Source organism: Fukomys damarensis, unplaced genomic scaffold (genome assembly GCF_012274545.1).
Source record: "Fukomys damarensis isolate Sample0158 unplaced genomic scaffold, DMR_v1.0_HiC HiC_scaffold_30, whole genome shotgun sequence".
In the NCBI taxonomy this organism is placed as follows: Eukaryota; Metazoa; Chordata; class Mammalia; order Rodentia; family Bathyergidae; genus Fukomys; species Fukomys damarensis.
In genome coordinates, this window is record NW_022900942.1 from 46,242,770 (window position 1) to 46,262,107 (window position 19,338).

At 47.3% G+C, this 19,338-nt stretch overlaps 1 protein-coding gene across 1 annotated transcript in view; it reads left to right on the forward strand.

Moving 5' to 3' along the window:
• LOC117283744 (CUGBP Elav-like family member 4) overlaps positions 1 to 18,180 on the forward strand; it is an 18,807-nt gene extending 627 nt beyond the window's left edge. The window contains exons 2-3 of the mRNA XM_033757401.1: positions 174 to 366; positions 18,095 to 18,180. Coding sequence (XP_033613292.1) covers positions 174 to 366; positions 18,095 to 18,180 — 279 coding nt within the window. The remainder of the gene's footprint in view (positions 1 to 173; positions 367 to 18,094) is intronic.
• The last annotated feature ends 1,158 nt before the right edge of the window (positions 18,181 to 19,338 follow it).

Sequence of the window (19,338 nt, forward strand, 5' to 3'; positions counted from 1 at the left end):
TCGGGCAGCGGAGACGGCGCTGGGGTGCGTGGGGAGCTGCTCGCTGGGGCAAGGTTGGGATTTGGGCGAGGAGCTGACAGGAGGGGTGCCGTGGGTAGAGCAGCGGGCGCAGAAGATGAAGAGAAAGAAAGAGAGGATGGAGGGGGAAATGGGGCTTGTGTTTTTTGGTACAGCGACTTGAAAGATCGGATAGGGACCGCTGCACCGGGCGAGTCCAAGCTGAGCGAACTGGCGGGCGCTCGGCGGGCCGGGGACCGAGGGTGCTGTCCATATCCGTGGTGCTGAAAATACTACAGGAGATGGTCTTTTCATCCTCCTCTGGTGCCAGCGTGGCAGGAGAGCTCAGCTATCTAAAAGGGGAGCGAGGTGACAAATTCAGAGATATTTTTATTTTGCTATCAATTTAACAGTAAACTCTGCTGGTCTAGCTGTGAGCCTCAATAATCTGGTTGTGTGAGTGACAATGTGGGGAGTGGGGGGAAGGGGGTAGTTTGGATGTTTGAAGGAAGGACTGATAAAACCTAAGGCAAGAATTAGCAGGGAACCAGCCATCCCCTGGGTGGAGTGGGAATCTTGGAAACCTGGATAGTCCCCTTCCTGGAAAAACGGGGCTTTGGGGGAAAATGTATTTGTGCAAGACATTCATTTTTAAGAGTGTACCCTAATTTATCCCAAACTCACCATGCAGAGAGCCTTATAGTAGATCATTTCTCCCTTGAAGCAAGCATTACTAGTCAGTGCTTGAGGAAAGAGGAGACAGAATAATCAAAGAATTAAAACCTAGCAACTTTTAAGAAAGTGGTCATAGGAATTGTCTGCAGCCTGCCTGTTTTTTCCTTGTTTTATTATCTTTGAGGCAGAGCCCCAAACGTGTTCAGTTGTAGAATGTGTGTGGGTGGCTGGTAGGTGACGAAATTAGCCCAGTGCTCCGCTCCCTAACAGTAATGTATAGGATGTGCAGCGGGATTAATCGGTGCTGGAGCTGTGTGGGCAAGTTAAATGCTTTCTGAGAGAGATTGATCGCCAGGCAGGGAAGGAGCGGGGATAAGGAAGTTGTAGGGGATGTGTATGGACGTTCCGTTTTTACTAAACAGTAGTGTGGGGAGCCACTGAAGATGCTGTGTTAGAGCTGGTGGTTTTAAAGATGAAAACACACACATGTACACCTACCCCCACATAAAGAGAACAGCCTCATTCTTGGCCACAAATGGGCTATGAACAGAGCTGATCCTCCAGTACATTAGGTGCAGAGCTCAGAGCTATGTGGCTCCCTGAGCAGCAGTGGTTTTCACTACCACAACTACCCTCCTTCTCTAGCCCTCCCTTCATCCGAATACTAAACAGAGCTCCAAACTCTTCATAGTTGGAGTCCCAGAGAGCAGTTTTTATTGGCTTTAGCATCTTCCAGCTTGCCTGCTGAGAAGTAAATCTTAAAGTTAATGGCATGTTGAGTAGCACAAAAATACAGCACAATGGAAATATACTGGATTTGTTGGGGTGGGGTAAGGGTGGGGGCTGTAATGGAGAGTGAAACCAACCTTTATCCAACATGGAGAAAATGTCTGTCTGTTCAGTAAAGAGATTGAAAAGGTGAAATGGGGAGGCAGTCTTTGAAATAATATTTGAAGGGAAGAAACACTTTATTTCCCCCTCCCTCTCCGCCGTGTCTTTGTAGATTTTCCCTTCCCAATCAAGCTTCCTAGAAGCTAATCAAGGCTTGTTGAAACCTTTGTCATTTTGATAGTTCCCTGGTTTTAAAAATAGTAAAATAAAAATTTTAATAGCATAGGTAGGAATGGTTTTTGCCTACCTATGATCAGTTTTTGTGGTAATTCAAGATTTCAAAGTTTAAAAAATCAGAACCCACTAGAAGCAAAAGATAGCTGTGGGGAGCTGGGCATCCTATAAGATCTGGATTGGAGCACTTTATTTACTTCTTTATTTCAAGTGAAGATAAACTTTAGCAATATTCCTTGGATTCTTCTCAATAGTTCCTTGCTGATATCATCACTTTGTTTCTAATGTAATTTGCTATGACTTGTATTCTAAGAAGTAGAATTTTAATCATTTGTATCAGGGAGAGAGAAAAAATATATACATATATAGAATTCCTAAGAAGGTAAAACTTCATTTTCCAAATAATTCTCCTTCCAAACTGTCTCAGTCAGTGACAGGCAGGGCCCATTGGCTCCAGCATCCTGGCTGCTGGTTGTCGCAGCTCACCCTTCAGAGCTTGAGCATATATTTTTCCTTAAAACTTCCTGCCTCTCCATCCTTCTGGTTTTAGAGTCCAGGTTGGCCACAGTGTCTCTAACCATGCCTGGAAGCTCCCAGATAGCAGAATAAATGAGACTATTTCCAAGGGCTGGTTTATTCAGTCCTAGTAGAGTTTGAGCTCCTCCTTCCGTGATGCAGTCTGACTTATTAGCTAATCCTGATAAAATAAGCCTCTGGCCACCTTAAAAAAATTACTTACTTGCCATTGGTGATTAATTGCTGTTAAGTCAAAAAGCATGATAAGGCCGAAAGAATTAGGGTTGCATTTAGCTTCTAGATTTTCCCCATCTCTAAATTGACAACATGAGGCTAGGGATAGAATCACGCCTTTGTTAAGCCTGGTTTCAGGGCATATTTGTGGCTCTTGCCTTCCCCTTTCTGAATTATTTTAATGAATAATACTGGGGTAAAATTGAGACACATAAGCAAATACTGGCCCCCAGCATAGATTACATGTGTATGTTACTGGTCTGTAAAGCAGTAAAAAGTAAATGAAATGCACAAGATTTCAGGTGGATATCCATTTGCTGGCCACCTGCCATTTCAGGTAACTAAAGAAAGAAGGAGTTCTAAGGGTTAACAGAATACCTGCCATGTGTAGAGTGCACCTTAAAAGGCAATTACTCCAGTCAAATTGGGAGTCTGTGGAGGAGGGAGTGGGTAGGTGTTGTGGAGCAAACCCAGCCATATCCGAGAAGGGGTGTTGGGCTGGGAAGCAGCAAATAGCAGCTGTGGACTGGGGTGATTACTATAAAGGTAAATTTACCCCCCAGAGACCAGCAAGCAATTGGAGGGAGGAGGGTCTAGGAGTTAGGCAGAGAGAAAAGAAGAAAAAAAAACTGAATCAAAATTCAAAGAAACAACACCCAAGGAAGAAACCTCAGTGCAATGCAAACTCTCTGGCTAACTTAGAGTATTTTTTTCCTACCCCCATTTGAAGCACTTTGGGAAATACTGTTTTTCCAGGCTCCAAAGAGAACAATATTGTACTATTGATTAAAGAAGAGAGAGGCTAATTCCCGGGGTAGTAGCAGAACTGAGCTAAGGACCAATTTTGACCCTTCTTGTGGAATTTTTCTTCCTTGGAGAAGGGAACAGGTCACCTACTAGTCTACTTCCTCTCTTCTCTCATTTTTTTAGTTATTTTTATTTTCTTTTTTTTCCCCCCTTGGAGAACAAACAGAGGCAATGACCAAAGACACATATACTCACTCATGCCTACACACACTCACACACACACACACACACACACACACAGTGGATCACACATGAATAAGCCAGCAATCCATTCATAACTTTGGTCCTGTCTAGCAGGATAGGAAGCGGCAAAGACTGAGTTACTGGGAGACATAAAGACTACTGCTCTCTGGATAGCCATATTATAATGCATTATCTTTGAAGTCATTTAAGTCCAATTTAAGTGGTATTTAGTATAATATTTATGAATTAATGTAATCTAAACATAGGGCTGTCCCCAAAGGTTTAAACAGCCTTTACTACTGATGTGTGCTTGTTCCTGGAGCCTGCGATGCATTTTAATCTAAACAGCTAAGTCCCCATCATAGTCCCTCTTGTTATCCAGTCAGAACAGATCTGTGCCTAGATAGCTACTCTGCTTTGAGATTTTTCCCCACTGCATAGAGGGAAATTTATTCTACTGATAGGCTGGGGGGCTCCCAACCCAGAAGTCACAGCTACAAGAAAGCCAGCCCCTCATACTTTTACTCTACATCCAGAAGGAGGGTGGGGACAGAGTAATGAACCCTTCTGTGATTTAGCTCTGGAGAAGAGTGTATCATTTTAAAATATACTCACCATCAGCTCCATAATCTCTCATTTCAACTGTACCTGAATAGAAAATGCCTAAAACCTCTTGATTTGGGGTGTAACTGGGAGAAAGAAAGACAAGGCTTATGATTATGTTTTTTGATTTGTGGCCATCTTCATAAAATTATGTTATGTTTGCATTTAAGAAACGACAATTTTCAGAACATTGAATTTCCACCTCATGACTTAGCTGAGATGGCTTATTTTTCCCCCTCTGTAGATAGGTGAATTAAAACTGTGAGGCTCTATCTGATTTCTGTTTTCAAATGAGTCAAAGAGAGTGAAGCTGAAGTATCAGCATGGGCATCAGCTCAATTAAGATGAACTCTTTTTAATTACTTTGAAAACTAAAAAGTCGGTTCTGTCCAGGGAAAGAGACTAGCTGAATGGTTACACACCTATAGTTTTTTTAAAGACAGACTTACCTTGTCAGAGATAGGAAAAATAGAATAACCAGAATAAGGATACAAGAAAAACACTTTAAAAAATAAGTTTCACCCAAAAATGAGTACCAATATTCATCATAAGACTAAATGTATCAAAGTAATAGCCACCATTATAAAACCTCCAAATTCCAAGTGATGATGTGTCCTATTTAAAAGGATAGAAAAAAAGGTATCGAGAAATGATTTATTTATTTAAGAAGCTAGTGGTTACTCACTACTTGTGCACAATTTTACTTATCTTTAAAACAAAGTTTCTCGGAATCAGCACACACAGGTAAATTACTACTCACATATTCACGTACATGCATCCATGTGTAAGCATGACTAAGCACATCCCACACACATGAAAACCAAGCCTGGCCTAGATTTTACTGCAGTTCAACAAAAGGATGTTAACATTCTCAACTCGCTCCCATTGGCTCTAATGGGAATTGTGGATTGGGTTGAAAGAAGCCCCTTGGCATAATTTTACTCCCTGTATGACCTGTTCTAGATGGCTAGATGTTAGTGCTTCTCAGACACAAAACAAAGCAAAACCAAAAGCTTTTCCTGAATAAAGTCCTGATTCAAAAATTACTCAAAGAAAACAATTACAAAAATGCACACTATAGATATGACCTCTACACCATGATACCACACAGTTCTCAGAATTATTTCAAAGAATGAATTTACAGGGGCATTTCTGATGCCCAGTGATCTCTACACACTCCAGCAGTTTAAGCATGAAATGTCCAATACTATTATTAGCATCAACATTCTCCTTCTTGTAACTCATATACCATATGGGAGCAGGGTTTCTGAGTGGTGCCAGAGAAGATACTCGAGACATCACCTCACTGGTTGAGAAAAGAGCTCATTGTAACTTTGCCTGAGATGGAGTTGCAGAAAATAATGCAGAGCTCACACCTTCCATGTTATCAAGAGATGGTCATTTTCCAAACTGACCCAAACGAGATCTCAGTTCAAGAGAAGTTGGGGTAGAGAGGCTGTAGAGAAGAAAGAGATGCAACTGAGAATACAGCCCAACATTTCAAATAGAGAAAAGGGAAAACAAAATTTGGGGTCAAAATGCCAACTAGAAGCTGGGTCTGCTAGTTGACAGTGGCTGAAACTGCAGCAGCTCCTGAAGTTGGAAGGGAAACCCCATGTGACACGCAGAAAGAAGAGCTGGAGGATGAGAAAACCAGTGTGTGGGGGTGTACTGAAGAATTGGGAAAGGGAAAATTCTGCAGCCTGTGTAGGTGTTGGTGTGAATGACTCGTGTGCGTGCATGTGTGTGTGTGTGTGTGTGTGTGCACGCGTGCACATGTACAGAGAAAAAATGAAAATTAAAAGAATAGAGATTATGTAGGGGGCAGTTACATCTTCCTGGGCCCCATGCAGGATCATGGAAAAGGGTGATAGGAAAAAGAATTCTGGAGTAAAGGAGAGACTCTGAAAAGAAGGACACTGTCCTTATTATTACATTCATTCTCTACCTCAGAACTCTTGGCTTTGATTTGTCAATGATCCAAGTTCTAGTACGCAGACTTTTTCAATCTACCTGACTTCCCTACCCAGAAGTCTAGGTTTAGAATAGAATCACATTATTTTGGAGGTCTAGACTGCTTCTGCTCACCCACTGACTTGCTTTAGAAATGACCTTCCATCTGGGATCTCAGTAGTCAGCCACAGAGCCCAGCTTTCTGCAGAGCAGTTCTCACAACCCATTGTTTCCAAACCCCACTCACTGTCCTCCAGCATCCCAGCATACTTTCCTCTTAGAGTGTTTTCCTACACACACATACACACACAAATACATGCACAGGACTTGATAAGCTCAATCAAGACAAATCCTCCAAGCAGAGTGCTGCATTTTCTGTAAATACAGGCAGAGGATGGCAGACACCCAGCTGCCCTCCTTTTGGGTTCTCTTTAACAAGAAAATCATATTCATCCTTTTTACCTCTGCCTTTTCTACATCCTTTAAATACACAGCCTCCCCAAGAACCACAGAAAGCATACTGTCAAGCCTAAATAGCCTAACAATGATGGCAAACCTTTTAGAGCTTTCAGTAATGACAAATAGCTGGCTAAAACATGTTTGCCATAAGTTTGCCACCACTGGCCTGAAAGATTAGAACAGAGTTTTCTTCCTAAGTTAGGTATAGCTCTTCTATTATCCATCATCCTGCTTCTCTCTCTTTTCCTTCTTCTTGCCACTGAAGATACCCCTAAACTTTAAAGTGGGGCCTGATAAAGGAGATAAATGTTCTACTTGGTCACATAGGGGTACATTTAAAGGTGGGAAGCCCTGAGGAATTGTCCTGATTTCTGAGTCCCTCAAGAGTAAAAGGGAATGTTTTCAGGATTATAGATTCAGAAGATTTCTCCTCTCCACTTGCTCCACATTTTGTTTCTCTTATCCTTCCTTGTATCTCTCCTCCGGCGTGAGCTGATCAAGGCTTTCAAACAGAATGATCCCCAGCAGCTCAGCTCAGGAGCAAATCCTCTACGGCCATCTGCAAGATGTAAATAAATGGGTACCCTCATGGAGACAGACACAGTCCTCATGTGAGGACAGTAAAGACAAAAATATTGATCAAACTCGGGGAAAAAATTGATAATGAGCTGCCTCCAACAAGAGTTTAATTGGCAGAGACTTCTGAAGGCCGGCTCTGGACAGCACATAAACTGACCGTGATGTTACTGTATTGCGATACACTCTGCTTTAATTATCACCTTTGTTAAGAGCAGCTACAGATTAAAGGGTTCTAGGTACTTAAGAGATGTCACTAACAAAGCCCCAGTGCATTAGGTTACCCTGCAGCTGTCCAGTGAGATCAGCAAGATTCCCATTTTCTCCCCTCTTAGCTGTTGTCTTCCTCCTCTTTGTTAAAAACAAACAGTTGTTTCTGCACAGCTGCTCTGTCCAAGTACAGAGATTGTAGTGGTGTGGTCTGCCAAGGGCAGGGGGCTGCTGTTCAGCAGCTCATTCTAAAATTGCACAGCTGAGAGTTGGTTCACCTTCAAATCTGACTGAAGTGCGGACTGTGTCAATAGAAGAAAAAAGAGTTCACGGAATGGGGTTCCTAGAAGAAGGGTGTGTGTGCACGTGCACATGCACGAGCAACTGTGCATATCCACATAAATATTGCAGGATCGATACATTTCCCATCCACTGCCCACACCTCTTAACTTCTCCCTCCCATCTCTTGAGCACCTGTGCCACTGTCGTATTTCACGCTGAGAAATGTGCGCAGCTGAAGCATGCATAGATGATGCCGTATCGAGCCAGTCGTCATTTGGATTCAGTTGTGGAGGCTAGGTGCCCAGTGAAGGACAGCCCTCGCCTGGGCTAGATGCTGCTTAAAGAACCCACTTCTCAAGACACGATGAAAAACTCACTCTCTAGCATCCCCAAAACCTACAAACTGACAGGTAACTTGCTTGAAAGCAACCTTTGGAGTCATTCTAGGCAGATTTGAGTGCCATACGTGGCTGTTTGTTCATTATTCTAATTTAATGATGCAGTCACACCTAATTAATCCATGTCTGGTTTATTCATACACTATGTCTGAGGATCCAAAAGATCTCTCTCACTAGCCAGCTTCCCTTCACAGGGACGAGTGAGGGGGCACCCTTGACAAGTGAGCATGTCTTGGTCCACACAGGATGAGATCACTATAGGACAAGCTGATAGAGGCAAGGTCCCTGACATCACTGTTCACAGGAAGGCATGAGAGCAGCCACAGAGGTATGTAGCAATGGGGGTCTGTGTGACTGTGTGCACAAGGACACACGGAGCACACAGAGCATGCCTCTGCCACAGAATGCCACAAATCCGTTCCCTTCTAACAGGCAGCAGGCCACACCCCACCATGCAATCAGCAAGGCCTGGCAGCATGTCAAGCATTCCTTTGATTGGGAGTTTTAGTGCAGAGTGTTGAGAGGCTGAGCTGACCTCCCCTCTTCTGGCCTTCAGAAAGTAAAGCCAGATTAATTGCTGCCAGGACATGGATAAAGAGACTGAGGCCTGGCAGTAGCATACCTCCAAAGTCCTGCCTGCCACATGGCCTTCAGTGCACCTTGCAGTGGCTGGTTCTGGCCAGCCAACTCCCTGCAAATGCTGCCTCTTGCCTGGCAGGTAAATTGAGAGAACGAGGCATCAACCTAATAATATCCTTATAAAGCCAAGCCTCCTTGCGCAAGTCCTAGGAGACAAGAGGCATCCAAAGATCAAACACTACATCGCAGTGTATTTGTAGGAGCTCTCTGATTCTGCTACCTCCCTATAATGCTCTAATTGACTATTTGATCAGCTCTAAAAGGGCAGGTGTTCAAGACAGATTCACACACATTCACACACACACACATTCACACACACACACACACACACACACACGTATATATGACCAGGCTTGCATGCCCACACACATACACTCACCACACAAGCACTTGTGCCTATTCTTTTGCGTTCTACGTGTCATCTTGTATAAGCTCCTCCATACAGGTAGATTGTCACAGGAGATCCCTGGAGGCAAGTGGAAAGTACACACCTAAAATTGTACATGTCCTTCCAGTAATGGGCTTATCAATACCATTTTTAAAAATGTGACAGCCAGCCCAGAGTGATTCAGTTGTGTGGACAAAGGTCAGCATATAGATATCCATTATTAATAATATCAATATCTTGGTTGACCAATATAACCAGAAACTGTATCATGTCGCTGCTGATGGGCGAGCCTAGGAGGACTCCAAGGCACTAGCTGGAAATTACGGCCATGTAAAATTAATCATATTGACTGGTTCTAAGTATATATGAGGAGGCAAAGATGTTGGGAGTGTTTCCATGGTGTGAGAGGGGACCCAGATGCTTTGTGAACTCCTAGGAGAAGACCAGGGGGCACAAAGGTGTCCTCAGGTGACCAGTGAGAACACTTTCTCATCTGGCCCCTGCTTTCCAGCAGGGTGAAGTGGAGGAGAGGTGTTCTCTGAACAGGAAAAGAAAGAAATCGGATCCCCTAACCATTATCCATCCAGAATATCCCTATTTTCCTGTCAAATCAATACTTGGCTTGGCTTGGTCTCACCGGATGAGGCACAGAGCATCCTTGCCCCACACTGTGTGAAGAGGGTTCTTCCCAAAGAAGTGAGGAGAGCCTAAAGCGATGTCCACACTAACATGGTAGGGTCCTGAGCCCTGGAGATGCCAGTGTACGCTCTTCAGATTAGGTGTCCCAGGAGGTCAGGCACCCAAGCCCATCAGTCACAGTATGGAGCTCTTTGGGCCAGAGGCTGTGGGTGCTGCTCTATCAATGTGGCTGGTGGGGTAAGAATACCCTGGTCTTCTGAAAGCTACTCTTCCCTGAGGCCCACTTCCAGTCACAGTGAGTGAGAAGCAACCAAACTGGAAGGCAATGCTTCTGTGGTCTTGGAATTCCCTCAGGGAATGTTCCAACCCCTAGTTCTCTTAAAGTCCCATTAAAGCCCCAGATCAAGGTAGCCACCATGACTGTCCTTGGAAACCAAGGGTAATGCCTGAAGGAGGCCTGAAAGAGGAGGGGTGGGAAGGCGAAAAGCTTAGCATATGGGGGCTTCTCCTATGCAAGTTTGCAGTCTGGGGGAGTATCTCTGGGGACAGCCAAAGACCTGGTAGGCTTTCTGAGCATTCCTTTTCCCAGTTCCCAGAGTCGCCAAAGCACCTTGGAGGGAACCTGCCTTATAGGCCAGGCCTACAGTGGGCTGCCAAGGAGCAGGAGGGGATGCCCTTTATTGGAAAAGACCACGTGGAGCAGGCGTCTGTGGCTGAGAGGGGGATGGGCCTCTGGAGAGAAGGTGCTTCCTCCCACAGGGAAGCGCTCCATGTCCCAGCGGATAAAACATAAACCACCTCCCCTGACTTGCCACCCCGCCCTCCAGGCCACCGAGGGGCAAGCCCCCTGGGCCTGTACTACCATGTTCTCATTCTCTGGCGGCAGGATCACTGCTGCTCCCTCTCTAGTGCGCACGCCAAGCCTCCCCGACTGAGACGCAGCCGGTGCCCAGAGCTTGGAACCGGCCCTGCCGCGGCCCGGAGGATATAAGGGAAAGATACGTCCCTGTGCCAGGGTTCAGCTCTCCCCAGAGTGCCCTGTCCCCTCCCTATCTACCAGGCCCGGGTCGAAGTACTTCGGGAAGAACAGAGTGTACTGGAAACCTGGCAACTCCTTTCGCCTCTTTCCCTACACTGAGGAGGAACCCCCAAAGTGTGTGGGGGAGAAGGGCTCTTCTCTCCTCTGGCTGTCGCCTGCCCTCTGATGGTGAGAGGAAGAACTCGAGCACCGCCGAGGGCCCCTGAAACCCAAGCGCCCCGCGCCCGCCTGCTGGGTAGCAGGGAATCTGGCCTCTGCTTAAGCTTGCAGCTCCCTGCAAGGGTGGGTAATTTGGGACCCCGTGTCAGTTCCCTCATTTGGAAAATCAGGCCCGGGCCCGAGGCACCAGCAAAACAGGGACACACACGCCAACTTATATGAGTTGTGTTTCATTTCAAAAAATGAATAATTACCGTCTATGCTTCAGTGCCGCTTTTATTCTTAATTCCATATGTTAAGGAAATTTCAAATGCTAGGGGAGACATCAAATCTTTTCCATGCTTAAAGACTGACAGGGTCCAACTCTGAGTTGTTACCTCCCTCAGCTTCTGCAAAGGAATCTCTAAAAGCTCACATGCAGGGCCTGGTGACCTGGCTGGGCCTCAGCGAGGGCCTATCTGCTAGGGGTGGATGGGGACACTATAGTCCAGGTGCAGCTGAAGGCCTGGGTGACTGAAGTCCTCTTCCTCATCAGAGTGAGTCAAAGGGCAGGAGAGCCACCACAGGTGTAACGTTCTGGCTTCGTATTCTTTTCTAATGTTTAAACTCATTTTACTTAAGGATAAGAACTTCCTCTGTGCCGTTATTTTGACTATTCAATAAGCAACTAATTTTGGAGTGAATTCTATTAGGCAAGTTTGGAAATCCCCCGAGATGAAGATTATGGGCAAGTCCTGTGCACAGGCAGCTGAGTTGCGATCCCAGAAAAAACAAAGGAACAACAAGTGGCAGTGGTGACTCCCAGCAGCACAAGCTTAGTGTCAGGCTGCAGTGAGTGACCCCAGGCAGGCGAGGCAAGGTGGCAGCTGAGAAGGGACTGCTGCTCTCAAGGGCAAAGCAGACACACTTGTATCCCACTGCTCTAGGGGCTGGGGCCAGGACTGGCAGGAGCCAAGCAGGAAGAGTCAAACCTGAAGACTGTACCCACCTAGCAGAGGCCAGCAGGAGCCAGAATCCTACTCCCTTCTCCCTTCTATGTGACACTTCCTCGTGCCACCTCCAAGGCCTTGGTTTCTTTCTCCCTTAGTTTCTCAAGTTTCTCTGCCAAACATGAACTCCAAATGTTCTAACCTTGTGTCAGCTGAGCCAGTGATAAGAAGGGCTGCTCACAGCTTAGGCCATGCAGCCAAAAGGAGGATGGGACATCCCACAGACCAGCAGAGGAGAAGGAGGGCCCAGCAGGGGTGTCATTCATCCAACTGCAGCAAGACTCTGAGATTCCCAACCCTCCCCATGCTCACCCATGGTACAGAGGCAGGAGCAGACCATGGTGGACATGTGTCATGGTTTCCACTGGGAAGCCCCCAAGTATGACTGGGGAGAAGTAAGCCTTCTTCAGGGAGGCACAGATTCACATCACCTCAGCTGCCCTGACCTCAGGATGTGGGGAACCCATCCTCACCACCACAAAATAACTCTGGATGTGATAAAAAAAAAAAGGTGGCAACCCCACAAACAAAACCATACGATACAAATGCCCTGTGCATAGAATGTGGGAACCCCCAAAAGGCAAGTTCTTGGTCAGAGTACTTGAGGGCTTGGTGCCAGTCCTGTGGTAGAGGGACAGAAAAAGCTTAGGCCGGCATATGGGAAGAATGCAGAGCAGGGAGGCTGGAGAGCTGACAGGTCAGAGAGTCTAGTCTCATTTTATTAGGTTTTGGTTTTGTCCCACTGCAGTGAAGTCTCGTTCTCAGACTAGTGGACAAAAGAATTTCTCATTTTGAATAAATCCAGATCCACCACAGCCTGGCTGATGGAGAATAGGCCAGGGATGGTGGGTGAGTCACAGATGCTTCCAGGGAAGTCAGTGACACACACAGAACCTGCCATGGCTACCCTCATGCCTCACCTGCTTTGGGGCTACAGTGTCCTTCAGCTGTTCCAACAGCAGCCCACTTGGTCTGAAAAATTACTCTTGTAATATTTGATCTGTGGTCATGTTACCGGTCCCTGGGGAAGGCATCCAGATGACCCCCTAAAGGCTCACTCAGGTGAACATCCCCAGCAATGCACAAAGGGATTCCAGGGTTGGAATCCCCCCACCCACCGCAGCTTGACCCTTCCTCTTCACCTGCCCCCAGGACAAGAGTAGCTGGAAGGCAGCCAGGCAGTGTTGATAAAGCCAAAGGAAGGAGTTTTCTGGGGTGACAGTGGTCTTCAACTGGAGAAATCTTGGCATGTCCCAGGAAGAACTGCTCCCAGTGTGGACAGTGCACCTGGGCAAGGCGGCCAAGCATTCATGGGCAGCCCATGACTGCAGGAGAGCAGTGGTCTCTCTAGGTTTGGGAAGAGAAACCCAGCTCAGGGGAGCCAAAATAGATGAAGTGGCCTTTGTGTCCAACTCTTTAAGGGAGGGAGACTCTTGTTTATGGGATCCTTCCACTGACCTTTACCTAGCATTTTCCTGAGCCCACAGATTTCTCAGGGAAAACTAGAACTGAGCTAGTCGTGGAGCTCGAGTAACCCCAAGACCCAGCTTCCAGGAAGGATGTAGAAGTCACTAATGGCAATCTCCGAGCATCCCTAGATCCCCATTATGCAGCCCCACAAAATCCAGTCGCAAACCCTAAGCCCCAAGCCACCGAGCCAGGGCCCAGAGCTCTCAGGCAATGGGCCACAATCCAAAGTGACCTCTTCCTATCCTTCCCAAGTCCAGGCAATCAAACCAGGCAGATATGCAGCTGGAACTAATGGGCATTAACGTGTTACCATCGCTGTGGCACGTGCCTTTTAACAGATCCTTCAAAGCGCAGGCCTTAACCCAGAGAAGCCCCTTCAATGGGGGGAAGGCAATTTTTTGGCATGGGCCAGGCCAGAGGGAAAGGAGATGAGGCAAAGAGGCCCATGGGGAGTATGTGTCTGCCCAGCCTAGAGCAGTGTTGCCCACCCACATGGAGCTCCACCTGCCATGCTGTGGGACCAGAGGGACCCCAACAGCTAAAGGGCCAATCACATTGGCCACCTCCCATCAGGGTCAGCAGATCCATGCAGGCTGCCATGACAAGGTTTTAGCAAGTATTAAAGGTAGTCTGTAAACTCAAAGCAGTGTCGTATCTGGAGCACCAAGTCGCTCCCCAAAAGCATCCCTACTCAGGAAGTTTCCAGTGCAGCTTTGTCTGGGTGCTGAAGTGGAGGGCTTCTTCATTTGTGCCTCCTTGGGGGCAGCAAAAGGACCGAGAGACAGGGACTGTGGCGGGGGAGACTTGTGGCTTTCCTTCTCCATTCTATTATTCATTTCCTCTGATTTTTATCTAATCTCTCCCTGATTGTCCTGGTGAAACTTAATAGACAAAGTGAATTTTTATTACATCATCAATATAATCGCCAGCTAATCAGCAGACACAGGGGCCACCGCAAGCCCTATAGCTCCTCATCTGGCTTTATAAATAGTAAGAACAATCACTGACAAACCCAACTCCTCCACCTCCTCCCAAGAGGGCCCTCTCCCTGCTGTGCCCTTACCCAGACCTATTCTGGGGGTTTCTATCTTCCCAGCTTCCCCACCCAGTGGGCCACATTGCTGGTTGATGGAGATATCTTCCCCATTAGTATTTTTAGTTTTCTTCCTCTCAGCTTCAGCTGTTAAAATCACAAATCTGGGACTTGTGTTTCGAATGCCAAAATAGCCTAATGTCGACTGATTTTGAGTCTACTTTTCTCTGCGTTAGGAATATCATGTCATAAGATATTACATAATCCTATGGGTGCAGCACATACTATAAACTACATTACATGCCAAACTAAGTCGTATGTTCTATTGTGTGTATAAAACCTATGTACAAAAGTGTTCTCCTCCAAGTCACACCGTGCATCTTATAGTGTGTCATAGAGGTTAAATTGTTTTATTTATATTATCACATGCCTTCTATTTATATAGCATTTTAATCTGTAAAGTACTTTATTTTATCTTATTTGCTTTTAGTCCTGTCATAACCAGGAAGTTGATACCTTTGTTATAAAGAAAAATGGGAAAACAATGATGAGGGAAAATTACCAACTGGTCAGATCCTGCCAAGATACCCAGAGTGGCTCAAGCTTAGGATGGGTGCAGGTGAGGCAGGAAAAGGGGCCTGGCAGACTCAAGGCTGCTGACCAGGCGGGCAGATTCCTTCAGCCTGACCTGCTAGGCAGCCCCTGGGCCAAGAGCTCCCATCTTTTGTGGAATAGAGTTACCCACAACACACATAAACCTGTCCTAAGTTAATCACTGAATGCATCGCCTTTTGAGACATCTTGGGAGACCATGCTCCTTGAGTAACATGAGTCTGTCTTCTCCTTCTGCTGCCTGCGAGTTCAAGTCACATTGCTCTGCAGTGGTTTGGACTTTAAGAAAACAGCAAACATCACTGTGAGTCAAATTCTGTAAAGAAGATGAATGATGAGGCTAATGAATCTGTCTCTGGATGTCCACAACCTATGGACTATTTGGGAGGAGAGGAATCCGATTAATGCCACCTTCCAATTCCTGTGCAGCGCCCTGATCCATGTGCCTCTTCACCAGATGACCTGAGTTGTCTGGGGCTCATTTACAGGCTTCTCCCATTTGGGCTGGACAAGTAAGAGGAAGCCTGGTCACAGGGCCTCTGGAAGCAGACATTTTTAGGTGTTCTGGACAGGACCTGCTGTAGGGACAGCTGGTGCACACAGAACGCCCTGTACCCAAGACCCAGATGTCTGCATCCTTGCCCATCCTGCCTCTGCTTCCCCAACCAGGGGCCCAGTCCCCTTCTCACTCAGAACTTCAGTTTCTCCTCTTTTATGTCACGATATTGGAACCTCTTCGACCCACCTCTTAGGATCACAATCAGAGTCAAATGAGGAGGGGAAAATGCAAGCTCGTCGTCACGTATTAAGAGCCAGCACCACCGTCAGACCACTGAGCAGCTCTGCCCACTCTTAAATCAGGATGCAAAGAGACAGGTCAACAGTGGGGCTGAAAGGTGGAGAGGAAGGAAGATTGACAGTGCACCTACTGTGCAGTACAGTGCAGGCAGCTTCTCACCCACTTTTCTCACATGAAGTCCTCATAACAAAACTTCAGCAGAAATGGCACTGTGCCCCCTTTGAATGCCAGGCAAGCAAATGGAAGCACTGAGAGAAATAACCAGACCGAATTTCAAGCCCCCCAATCTGTCTGTCATATTCTCAAGCCCACCATACTTCTACGGCTGCACACTTCCTTAATGGAAGTAAAAAGGTCGTCTCTTCCATCGTTGTCCTTTTGCAGATGGGGAAACTGAAGTCCTGCGTCATTACTAGCTAATGTTCTTACATCATCCCATGCTGCCCTGTGCGGGGGATCTGAAAACACTGGTGCACACACAGAAATATGTTCACCTTCATGGCCACAGAGACAACTCACACTAGCACGCCCACAAACACTGACACACACATACATGTAGACTCACAAATAAGCATACACAGACATATGTAGGAACACACTCTGATATGGACACATATGCAGATATCTATAGACTCAAAATGCAGCTACATTCACACTTTGACGGACATACACACATATGGAAACATTCAGGCACACACAGAGACACACCAGAAGAAGCACACAGACACAGACACACTTGCACACTCACACATCACTCCTTAGTCACAAGACCTAATTAAACACAAGGCCAAGACAACTGAGCCACCTATCTCCTTAGCAGGAAAGGTAAAGCCAGATGATTTTGAGAAAGGAATGACAAGGGCCCAGCACCAAAGGCAGGCAGGAGCAGACAGGAGCCTCTGCTCACACTTTGCAGAGGCCAGGGGCCAGAGTCCTCTCCCGGTATAGCTAGGGACACCCTAAAGGCTGAGGCCAAGTCCTCATTAGAAATCAACAAACACCCACAAGGCCATCTCTGAAATTCCCTCTGCAATCCTCCCACTGCATCAACCCACAGGAGCCCAGGCCAATTTTCTGTTCGTCTGAGAAAGACCAAAGGCAGGTTCTGGAGAGATGTGGGGCAGACCTTCCAAGGGCCACCCAGCCCTATGAACTGGCATAGAAAGCTCTCAGAAAGATAAACTGAGATCTGTAGGCAGAAGCAATGTCCTCCAGGAGGTGGAAACTGAGAAAGAGAGGACAGGAGTTTCTGGAGCTGCTTCAGGCTGCCTGCTGCTATGGCTCAGAGCAGGAGAAACTTCACACCCAGTGCCCTGCAGTCCACCCAAGCCTATTCCCAGGCTGCTGGGCTCCAAGAAACGTACTTGGCAGAGAAAGTGGTCCTGCTCAGCTGGAATAAGAGAACACACACACACACACATCAAAGGATTAACAATGGCCAGAAGTTCATCAGGAACCCCCAACCTCTGGTTTTCTTTTCTTTAAGATAAAGACTGGGAATGTGCTTGCTGTGGTTTCCCCACCTGATAGAGATAGATGAACAGACCATTTGAAATTTACTCCATGCCCAGTAAGCACACTGTGTGCACACGTGTGTGCTGGTCACTATGTGTTGGATGTGGGAGAGCTGTTTGCTACCCTAGTTCTAGAGAGAGAAGGGATACAGACAGAGTTCTCTCCGTTTTTCCAAGACTGCAGGTCTCTACCCTCTGGGCCTTGCTGTTCTGTAGAGCCCCACGCTTTGTCATCCAGCTCTAGGAACAGGTTTATCCCATGCCAAGATCACATCTGCCCCAAGCCTGAAGTTGTGGATCTAAACAGAGCTCCAAGGTCTGCAGCTCCTCACTGCAACTGCAGTGAGAAGTTGTGTGCATGTCCATGGGAGGTGGGTGTGCAGTGTCTACATGCATGCATGCCACATCCATGTGAGCACACTCCAGTCTTTCTGTACAAGCCAGGCAAGGAGATATGTGGATGTGTGTGCTCATACGTGCTGAGTTTATGCAGGCGTATGTGGGCTGTGATGGCCCGGCTGGGCCAATTTTTAGTGACAGATTGTGTGTACGTCTATGACTACAGTTTCTACCAAGTGCATGTAAAAAACAGAAAAGATGAGTCCAACTCCCTGGGTGGGCACTCCTGCCATTCCCTGAAGATGTGCACGAGCGTGGGTGTCTTTTGGGGGTCCTCTGGCCAGGGATGGAGAAGAACTGTGGGAAGATATGTGGGGAGACAAAGTCCCGCTCACACGTGGATATGGGCAGTTTAATCAGGTTATGCGAAGTCAGACAGTGTCCTCCAGAGACCAAGCTGCTTTCCTGGATGTGCAGCTGGGCCATCTGTGGCATCTTCTCACACTCTGCCCACAGATTCCCTGGGAGACCGGAAAAAGCGGGGGTCGACTTCCAACAAGGTGGCCCTGCGGGCCCAGCTCTACTTGGAGATGAATACATAGCCATGTGCAGGTGCACACACGTGTGTGTGTGTGTGTGTGAGTGAATGACAGAGACAGGCAGCTAGGGGAAGAGAGAGGCCCCCACCTCACAGCCTCCATCTGGGCCAGAGCAGATGGTACTCAGACCAGACCAGGGAGGCCAGAGGCTACACTTGGAAGCCACGTGTTCTGGGGAAGGACAGTGCCCAGGAGGGCCAAGGTGGAGCCTGGGAAATGCCCTCAGGCTAAGTGCATCACTCTTCTCCTGGGCAGCTCCTCCTGCCCAAATGCAGTGCCCCTGAGTCTAGTTACAGGTGTCCTGGTCCTGTTCCTTGGCCTCATCTCTGGCCCCTTGGAGGCTGAATCCAGACCTTGGGGTACAGACAAGAAAGGCAAACCTCACCAACCAGGCCCCAGCACACCTCTGGCCTTTGCATGAACCCCTGGCTCCTCAGGAGAAGAGGGAAAGCCAGTCCTGCCTGCTCAGTACTCCTAAGAGCTCAGGCACAGAGAGAGTAGTCACCACGTCCCTCATCTGGAGGCCCCAGCACTCTGGCCCCTGAGACGACTACTCTGTGTCTAGGCCCAGGTTTTTCTTCTGCACTTTACCTATGCATTCTCAGCAGGGTGCTCTCAGGCACACGGTACAGGACCTTTTCTTCCTGCAACTAACGCTGGATGCTGGCACTGCTCACACTGTCTCAGGAGCCTGCATCAGAATCTCCTGAAGTCTGGGGAAAATTAAGGTCCTGGCCTCAGCCCCAGACTTTTGCATCTTCTAAAGACAGAAACAGAGGATCTGCAGTATTTTCACACTGTAAATCCTCCTGATCCTCAAAGCCCCAGTCTCCTCCAGGGGAATGTTGTGGCTCCCTCTTGCCTCTAACCTGGACACCTCGTGGCTGTCCCCTAGCTTTCTATGCCCTGCTTCCTCACCACCGGAGCTCAAGCTTCTTCCTCAGGGAACACCCTCCCATGTTCTCACGACTATCTGCTTACACCATGAAACTCATCCCTTGGGCTGTTGCCAGACTCTCATAAGAGACCTCTCTTCCCCAGCTATATGAAGTGGGTCCAGGTCTCATATGCTTACTTTCTTGGTCTCACACAGATACACTCTTTCTCACACCACTCTTATACACACCAAACCAAGCCCTCTGGTAATACATTCTTGCAAAT